A 10,355-nucleotide genomic window follows, 5' to 3' on the forward strand; every position below is an offset into this window, starting at 1 on the left:
CAAAAAAAAAAACAGGTTGCTGAGGAAGTGTTGGTTTAGGGGAGATAAGAGAAAATGCATTAAGACGCTGAGAAAACACAGACAAACGGCACACGAGCACAACACATTCAATTTCAATTTGTACTACAAAGACCGGTTACGTGCGAGCCAGACTCGGTTCGTTCTCTATCTAAAGCCGGCGGTAGAAGAAGTCACAGTTTACTGGCTGCACTCACAAAAAAACACAAGGTGGTTTCAACCGGTTGATGTGCAGCGAGAAGATTACAAGTGTCTGTGACAAGCTCTTAGCTCACCAAAGAGCCTGTTTCAGCGCGCTATTGAGCAGACGACAGAAACAAGCTTTGCTTCACCCCAGTAATTACAACACAAAGGGCAAATTGCCTGTAGCCTGTCTTACTTTACAGTCACAAGGTAACAGTTTATGATCATGTCTTGCTTGTTTATTTCACATATTTATGGTCCAACACAAAAAACAAATGCTTCTCCATGTTTTTGACTGAGCATCCAGCTGTGAAAATCTTTTATAATTATTCCAATAGAAATTCCACACAGCAAGATAAAACTTAATTTTGGAATGAATACCAAATGTTTCACTGTATCCATTAAAAATGATAAAGCTGCAGGTTTTATAAGATGATTGTATTGAGGAATGTTTAGAAATATGTGATGGCACTACATGTGGTACACTGTGTGTGCCTACACTACTAATAATCAATAACAAGGTTATGTTCAGGTGATGAGATTTTCATTTAAAATTTCAAGAAGGGAAATTGGCTTTTGGGTTATTTTGATTGTTTTATGCTTTTAGTATTTTTTTATGTTATTGAAACTTTTAGCAAGGTAATCTGGACCATTATGATTTTAACATGAGCTGATAGAGAGTTTAAACGAATGACTCAATATTTATTTTCGTGTCATATTATGAAAAATGATCCAGCCCACATGCGATTACACAATTTCAACATCTCCCATAAGGAAGTAATCATTTTTGTTTTTACTGAATAGCCTCTTTCAGTAATCATAATACAGAGTGGATTATGATTAATTATAGAGACGGATGGTGGTTTTACCGCAGGATGTAGGTGAGAAGCAGCATCTGCAGGACAAGGAAGGGGTAGGCAAAGCTCTCCCTCAGGGGCGGAGTCCACATCACACGAGTGCTCTGATAAGATGCATAAACGAACACACACACATTAAAAAACTGATCACTTTATCGTTTTGTAACAGACTGCTGCTAGCTGGCATTTCATATTAGCTTAAGTTGTCAATCAACATGTGGCTTGCCATAGAAGAAGTTGCGTTATATTATATTTATTCAGCTGAGGCTTTTGTCCAAGTACATTCAAACCCCACAGGAACAACAGTTAGTTCAGCGCTACAGTACAAATGCTTGGCCAGTAACTCTGTTGTCCTAACTTCGGTGGGAAGTTCATTCCAACACTGTGAGGTCAGAACAGAGAGTCTTGGCTGAGATGAGCAACCACAGTGTGCAGCCACAGATAGAGAGTGAGAATGATTCCCTTCCCTGAACGGTCTTGACCTGAATGGGACTTGCAACAGAGAGCTAGGGCATAATTAACAGGGGCCATAGCAAACAGTAGCAACTGGAAGTTTAAGCCAGCGACCGCTGATTGTGAACTGTTGCTTGCGAATGTGCTCGGCTGTGCTTAATTCATTTTGTGAGTCGGTGTAACAACAAAAAATAAAAACTTTGGGCTGCTGTCTGATTTACATGATCACTCTCTGCCAGTGTCTGTACTATTCTCTGCATGCTTAACAAAGATGTTTTGTTTTTGTCACTTTCATTCTAAAAGCTTTAATTTGGACCTCCAGGATTCAGGGTTGTGCAGCACTTTTGTATAATTTGGTGACATCAGGTTTACCACTAATGTAATATCTTAATATACTGGTCATTTTTTTTTTCTAGAACGAACAGGAAGACAAAGCACAGCAAGTTAACACTGAAGTCAAATGTCAAATAACTGCCTTTATTATTTCATAATGCATTTATCTTGTTTAATATTATGCTGCATGTTCTTTACTGTTAGTAAAAGGGGAACCAGGCTTCATCGCTCGATAACATGTCACACCACTATTAATACATAATAATAACACTTCACACTGCAATCTCTCATGTTTATTATCTCAGAACATTTCACATTACACTTATACTGCTTCCTCCAAAAATGTGAAAACCACAGACGCTTCATAAATGTCATAAAACAGCCCTGGACTTGGAGGTAAAAGAAAAACTGGTGAGAGGAGTGTAGGATGTATGAGAGGACTGAGAAACACCTCTAACTGTTTGTAAGTCCATGATTGAACTGTCAGAGTATTGATCTGGAAAAATAGAGGCATGCTATTTGTTCTGAGGGGAACTGGAGAGAGAGAGGAGGTGGGTGGAGGGGACTCAGTTTTGAGTGCCAGCCAAAACCAACTGTAAGCTCCTTTGAGGCTGAAATGAGTCCTTATTAACCACCCTCTGCTTTTCTGTCTGACTGCTTTTTCATTTTTGCCTTTTTACACATTTCAGAAGCTTACACCTAGACTTACTCGCACCGAAATACAACGTGCCGACTTTAAATCTCCCGACTCTGATATTAAAGGTGGACGAGGGCAGCACACACTCACCTCGCCATGATTGAAGAAAAAACACACCGTGGTAACGACGCCGCCCAGCCGACTGCCACTAGAGAGAAAAAAAATGGAAAGAAACAAGATAAGAGAGGCAGAAAGTAGAAGACAGAAGACAGAAAGGTCATCCTCCGTCTGATTCCTCACATCCAATATTCTTGGCAGAGACAGGAAACAAACCATAAAACTTCACTCCTCACTGATGCTCATATTATCACTATCATCATCATCTGTTTTTTCCTCTATCACGGTTTGACAGCTTATAACAAGCCGGCGAGGTCCAGGTTGGGCAGTACACTCCCTTGCTTTTGATTAGTCCTACTGCCGGCCACCTTTAAAATGCTTTAAAATGACGTCATGTGGTAAATGGGAGTCAGAGGGTACGATATGTGCCGGCAAAATAATTCCGCAAACTGTGGTAGACTGAAAAAAGTCAAAGTAGCTTAGTCCCTCGTTCATCTCGGCTCAACACAAGCCAAGGACACCACAAGGAACGTTAAAGTCCTGAAAGTGATCGGTTTTCAGAGAGCTGGCTGCTGCTGCTGCTGCTGCTGGTCCGACTGATTGACGTCACTCAATGTATTTCCTGTTAATGCTTGTTAACATGAGTAAAGTTCTTTCCTCCAATGATGAGAGACTGTTCTGGTTTAGTTTCTGTTGGAGTGATATACATATACTTTTATTTTTTCAAAGAGGAGTATTTTGTGTTTTTTATGGACCGAATAACAAACTCTTGTTATTAAACAACTCACCCCATAAAATAAAAAAAATAAAATAATAGTTACACACAAAAGCCGTCACAAGCTGACTGATGAGGAACGAGATGGACCATAAAGACTCATCTCCTCCACTCTGATGTTCAGTGGAGATGTAGAGGACAGAGTGTTGGGCAGCAGTTACCTGAGATAAGCACCGTACATGAAGAACAGGCTCATCATCGCGCCGTTCAGTAGGAATACACAGGTCACGTAGAAATACGCCGGGTCGCCCATCCCTGATGTGCACAACACACACACACACACACACACACACACACACACACACACACACATCCAGACAGACACACAGATGTTGAGGGTTAATAATGAAGACAAGAGTTGTAATCAGTGCTGATCGACCAATTAGTCGAAGAACAAAAGAATCACAGCTGTTAGATTAGTCAATTTGAGTAATTTTTTAAGAAAAAAAATACTAAAATGATCTCGTTCCGGCTTCTCAAAATTGAATATTTTCTGGTGTCTTTAGTCGTCTGTGATAGTAATCTTAATATTTTTGGGTTATGGGTTCTCTTTCCTCATTTCTCATCTCCTGTGTTGTATCCAAGAACAGCAAAATTTCCCCCAAAATACTTTAAAATGTGAAGATTTTGTATGTTGTATATCACTGTAAACTGAACATCTTTGTGTTTTCAACAGTTTTACAAAACAAGTAATATAAAGTAGAGCTGCATCAATTAGTTGACTGAAAATTAATTGGCAACTATTGTGATAATCGATGAATCGTTTCAGTCATTTTAAAAGCAAAAAAGACAAATATTTGATGGTTCCAGTTTCCCAAATGTGACGATTTGCTGTTTTTCTTTGTCATATATGACAGTACATTGAACATCTTAACATTTTAATAAGTTAGACAAAACAAGCTCATGAATGTGAAATTGTGAATGCCATTTTTACACTATTTTTAAACATTTCAAAGACTTGACAATTAATCTTAAAAAAGTAAATCAGCAGATTAATCAATAATGAAAATAATCATTAGTTACAGCCCTACACTAAAGCTGAACTGAAATCACTATGAGAATATGTGGCATATTTGACATGTTCAGTACATTTGACCTGCTAGTTTGTGTTTCTTTAATTAACATGTGGATGTGAGGTACCACACACGACAATAACGTGTCTAAAACAGAAACACAAGTTTGTTCTCAGAGATCTAAAGGACAGATGCAGGTTCAATGTTTTCGTGACCATAAATACTTTGTTCCACCCTACTGTTTAGTCAACTGACTGCAACCGTAGTTATATCACCATCAAATCATTTCCTCTCAGCAGTGCTTCTTCCTGATCTATTCTGGATCTCACAAAAAGAATGTACCGGCTGACAGTTACAGGAAATGTTCCCACTTTCTCTGTTAGCTCTTATGCAAGGCGGCTTGCATCGGGTTTATGTAAACACTGTGAAAACAGCCTGTTCATCAACCCTGAGGAACATTACTCCTCTAATGAGACTGACAGAAATATAGAGATTACAGTTTCACAAAGTAAACTGTTTTTGCTTGTTTACTGTCAGCAGATTTACCCTTCCAGGAAATGTTCCTGCAAACAAAAGTGTGTAATAGTGTTTTTCTATAATAATTATTTTGTTTTGTAAATGTCTGATATGATTCTGTGAGCCTGCATGTAAAGATCACAACTGACTATTAGAGGGAGAAAAAATTATTCTTTAGTAAAGTGTTGGGAATTTTTGTAGAAAAAAAAAGAACCTCTTTTTTACAGGTTTGATTCAAAGTCAAAAACAGATTCCTATGTTCAATTCTTTCTGCAATATTTATACATCTTCTCCTCACTGCCAACTCTCCATGAGGCCGTTTCGACTACATCTGTCTGAGTGAGAAAAATGATCAAAGTCTGTGAAGAAGTTAGTCATCCAGTCAACTCAGTGCGAGACTGTGTGAGGATTTTAACTGCTCTGTGTGTGTGTGTGTGTGTGTACGTGTGGACAAATAAGCGTATTTTGCAGATCTAGAAAGTGGCTCCATGGCAACAGTCTGTACCTTCACAACTGTCCACAGGCGTGAGTCCCTCTCCTCTGTTGATGGACCAGCACATCTTTGTAGGAATCCCAAAGTAGCCCATTACACCTGTGTATATGCGGTACCAGCTGGCCAGGACCACCTGAGGAGCAGAGACGCACAGCAGGAGGGATGACAACCGGTGAAAAGCCTTATTTCAACAATATGTTTGAAAAGGGTCTTTGTTTCGTTATCTGTGAGGAGCACAGATACACAGGATTCCTGTTGTAGACCTCCTGTAAAATGAGCAATTACTTTTCCAGAACTGTTTTTTCCTTCCTGAGCTGATAAGGTTGGTCTGTCTTAAATTGTTTTTTTGTGGTTTTTGCTAAAATTGACCTACTTGTACTGAATATAGGAAGTAAAAACATGCCATTAATGTGTAAAACCAGCTTTAAATTACATTCTGGTGTTGCCTTGTAAAGTGGCCCAATTCCCTGATATTTTCTGCCAGCAATACACCTTTTAAAATTTTAAAATATTCCACAAATTCACTAACCAGTGGAAATACCAACACTCTGTTACCAGGCGCACTGCAAAACATATACTAGAATTACTTTTTTCCACTTTATTCCTTCAGCTTTATTCCTGCACAACTAAAAAAATGTCTTTCTGATTAAATTTCAACACACACCAGATCTCTCCATGCGATAAGAGTTTTGTTCGGACCTTCTCACTAAAAACTCTCGTAGCATGTGCAGAAATAAACTTCTAGAGGTCTGGTGTGTAGTGAGATTTATATTTATATTATTGTTCTTGTGTTAAATATGTCACTAAGCTTGGAGGCAACATGTCGAATACGCTTTCTCAATAATGACAGCATCTCATTATCGTTTCCTGCCTTTTCTCTATTTCTAGAGACACGTTAGCACCCTGCTGGTCCACACCTTTTCTGTGTTCCTCTTGCCATTTAGTGCCAGTATTTCTGCACATATTGAGCATATTAAATTTTCTCACTTTCTCTTTTTTCAATGTGACAGCTCGCTTCCTTTTTTCGATGTAGCGAGATTTGAAATTTTAATGTAGAATCTTTTTTTAAGCTTTGGAGGACAAAGTCTGTACGGTCTGATAACAGCAAATAAAATGTGTTATGATTGATTTGTGTAATGCGACCGCGCTGTAGCTAACATGAATTACAAACCAAGATTACCTCTGGATAGAGATTGAATCTCTTCAGCGTGTTAATAACCAGGGGGTATTCTGTCAGACGATCGTTCATGACCATGTGGAGGCCATCCAGGAAAGACGGAGCCTCAATAATAGTCTTGTAGTAGGAATAGTACAGACCCTGGAACCAAAAGAAGATACATTAAACACATTCAACTCATACAGAAGAGTGATACAGAGATAAAGAGACGTAGAAACAGGCAGACACTAAATATAACTTCACAAAAAAACTCAGAGGAAGCAAGAAGGAGTTGTACAGGCTCAGCAGATGGTAGCAGCTCACAGCCCATTTGGTAGCGCACAAAGAGAAAAATATTCTGTTTGCATATGATTAAATCATCACCTTCAGTGTCATCTCACAAAAGGGCATAAAGCCTTCACCGCATAGTACCATCAGCAGCTTTCATACAGCACTAATGATGTTTCACAAACATATACTACATAAAGTGACACATATTTGCTGATTTTACCCTTGTGGAGTTGGATTTATAACAGACAGAAAGTGACAAAAAAGAGGAATACAAGAAGATTTGAGATATTATTATGGGGAAGAAGTATGATTATCTTTAAACGTGCAGATGATGTGGTGTCACAGAAGTTAAGGCCCGGGCCATGTCACACTTCCACCCTGTAAATATTCACTTCAACTGAAGCCTGCACAGATTAAAGTCTACATTTCAGCAGACTTGCAAGTCATAGTTTACCCAAAGTTGAACAAATTTGGCTTGCAAATTTGCACAGCTGGCTGATAGGCTGGCTTTTTGGAAAAGTCAAAGTCGATATTCCAGCTCTGTGTCATGACCTTGTTTTGTACTAATATTAAACTACCAGAATACAAACTGCAGCAATGTTCTCACAGACTGTGTGCACTTCGTCATCGCTCCGCTCACTTTAGTCTGATGAAGAGCAGTAGTGCTTCATAACGTCACCTTGGTGCAATAAATTCTAAGTGGACATTGGAGTCGTGCAGCGTGAGTTGTTTCTCTGTTTTATTCCGCATTGAAACCATGACATCACATCCTTCTTCAGGGCTGAGTGCAGGGAAAACTTATGTGACTATATGGTAGCTAAGGCTGCAACTAACAAGAATTTCAATATCATTAATCTGCACGTTATTTTCTTCATTAACCAATTTATTGTTTGGTCTATAAAATGTCAGAAAATAATGAAAAATGCCTTTCACAATTTCCTTAAACTCAGTCTTCAAATTGCTTGTTTTGTCTGACTAACAGTTCAAGCCTACAAGGTATTCAATTCAATTTAAGATTAACACATAAGGCAAAGAAAACCAAAAAACCTTTAAGTCACAAGCTAAAACTAGGGGAATGTTTTGCATTTTTACTATAAAAAAGACCTTAATGATTGATCCTTACACTGTGATGTACATAACTCATCTAAACTACATTTTAATATGATTTATTCATTTACTTTCATACTTTGCTTATTGCAGAATTGCCATTTTATACTTCCTTCTTTGTCCTGTAAGTGTGTTATCTAATATGATTGTCAAATTAGCAAAAGAATCACAGTATCAGGGCTGAAACAATTAGTCAATTAATTGATTAGTCGATCAACAGAGAATGGATTTGCAACAACTTTGATAACTGATTTATTGTTTGAGTTGCTTTTCAAGAAAAAAACATTTCCTGGAAAACCAGCTTCTCACATTTGAGGATTTGCTACTTTTCTCTGTTTTAGATGATTGCAAATTGAATCTCTTTCTGTTTTGGATTGTTGGTTTAACAAAACATGACATCTGCAGACGTCATCCTTATTATGTGTACTTTTCCGACTTTCATAGAGGAAACAATGAACTCATTAAATGACAAAAACAACTGTCAGAGTAACTGAAGCAGCTTACAACCTTAAGTTTAACCTGTTGTGTACTTGCATGTGTCAAATTATATTGGCATCAGCTTCAAAACAATGTTATTAGTGTATCTTTAATTTAAAAACACAATGCATTATTTACCATTTCTGTCCGAAAAGCCATTTCCTTCTCCAGGTTAGACAAGTGAGAAAAGTGTCTGTCATTCTCAAAGAGCTGCGTAAGATGATACCTAATCATAGAAGGAGAAACATGTGATCCAGCTGCTGCATCCACAAGAAAACACAGCTTTAATATGTGAGTAATAACACGCTAATAGAGCAACTTACCAGTGGAGATATCCAGTCAGAGAAGCTGTGGACAGAGAGAATTAACTTTCACTGCTGCTAAAAAGAAAAATGCTCATTCATGTCTTAACAAACTGCAATGACTTCCAGACAGAGGGATAGAAATGGCAATGACACAAACACCGAGGCAGTTCAATTACAAGGGAGAGGACTTGATAATGATATGGGGGCTACTGAAGAGTGAAACACCATAACCATAAGTGTTAACACCATAGACTGTAAAAAAAAATAAGGATTAACACGTGTGGGGCTGATGGGTCGCATAAACTGAAAAGGACACCGGCTACTTTGCTGGGATTTTAATGAACAGCAACAATGTCTGTGAAGACTCCCAGTCATCCAGGTTATGGTTAACCAAGGAGCGTTGAATCGAGGGCAACTAGACTTCTTGGTTGTAGATACTTGAGCTTGATACTTTTCAAGTATCTACAACCAAGAAGTCCGGTTGGTCTCGATTCAACCCTCTTTGCAATAGCAACAACGAGTAACAGTTAGCTAACGCTGGTGAGCTAGCGGATAGGTGAGCTAACGTTAGCCAGCTGATGAGCAGCGAAGATAACTTAATTTAGCGCTAATGCTACTAGTGTTAGCACTCGTTAGCTAAGGTGCTAGCAGGCTAACGCTCCTAACTTACCGAGGAGGAGAGTGATTCCCAGCTTCGCGACTGTGGAGGGAGTTAGCCCCAGCTTGTGTCTGATGCCGGAGAGCCCGTTTGAATGAGAGCTGTTGAAAGCTTTGCCATCCCTGCCTGGTCGCCTAACGTTACTTTTGCCAGGGGGCGAGACGAGCGGGCTCCTGTCGCGGTCAGCCGGGGTCGCTGGACTCTTCCCGGTCTGTTTTCTGTTTTTAGCCACCATGATGGTCCCCAGGAGGAGGCGAGGCGAGGCAGCGAGGAGCCGTTGAAAAACCCGAGGGGTGTGTGAGCTCGGCAGCTCCACACGGTCGCTCGTATCTGGTCCTCGGATCTGCCCCTTTAGTACCAGTGTTTTCACTTCAGACACAGACGTGGAAATCTTATGAAACTTCGCCTCCAGCTGGACGTTTGGCGTCACTACAGAGAGCTTCTTATGGTAACCATGGCAACGTCAAAGTAGTGGGTACCACAGAGAGAGAGAGAGAGAGAGAGAGATAGAGAGAGAGAGAGAGAGAGAGAGAGAGAGAGAGAGAGAGAGTGAAAGGACAGGTTCACTATTTTTCAAGTGTGTCTTAAAACAATAGTCAGTTGTCAATATGAACAGTGAAAGAGGTTTTCCTCGCTGTAATCATTCCTCCTGTTCATACTGGCTATTAAAAGATCCCCTTCAAATATCCTTTCAATGCCTACACAGTCATTTTGTGCAAAAATGCATTTAAAAGTTGATCTGAAGCTTACATGAGGCTTCAGCAGTCTGAGTTAGTCACATTAAGTGGATATCTGCCACATTTACCGTCTTTTTAGCATCAAATTCCCTCTTTGTGTTTCCTCTGACAGTGTTTTCCTGTCGAGCTGCGGTGGACTTTAGCACTAAAAAGACTGTAACGTTGAAAGATGTCTTGATTTGACTAATTTGGACAGGCGTAGCGTCATATTAGCTTCAGATAAACTTTT

The 10,355-nt window shown here is 39.3% G+C and overlaps 1 protein-coding gene across 1 annotated transcript in view; it reads right to left on the reverse strand.

Moving 5' to 3' along the window:
* dpy19l1l (dpy-19-like 1, like (H. sapiens)) overlaps positions 1–9,878 on the reverse strand; it is a 28,523-nt gene extending 18,645 nt beyond the window's left edge. Inside the window, exons 1-8 of the mRNA XM_067600606.1 lie at positions 9,402–9,878; positions 8,750–8,774; positions 8,565–8,652; positions 6,576–6,713; positions 5,408–5,528; positions 3,535–3,628; positions 2,632–2,689; positions 1,071–1,162 (exon numbers count right to left, since the gene is read on the reverse strand). Coding sequence (XP_067456707.1) covers positions 1,071–1,162; positions 2,632–2,689; positions 3,535–3,628; positions 5,408–5,528; positions 6,576–6,713; positions 8,565–8,652; positions 8,750–8,774; positions 9,402–9,624 — 839 coding nt within the window. The 5' untranslated portion in view covers positions 9,625–9,878. The remainder of the gene's footprint in view (positions 1–1,070; positions 1,163–2,631; positions 2,690–3,534; positions 3,629–5,407; positions 5,529–6,575; positions 6,714–8,564; positions 8,653–8,749; positions 8,775–9,401) is intronic.
* Between the last annotated feature and the right edge of the window lie 477 nt (positions 9,879–10,355).

This window comes from Thunnus thynnus, chromosome 10, assembly GCF_963924715.1.
Source record: "Thunnus thynnus chromosome 10, fThuThy2.1, whole genome shotgun sequence".
Lineage (NCBI taxonomy): Eukaryota > Metazoa > Chordata > Actinopteri > Scombriformes > Scombridae > Thunnus > Thunnus thynnus.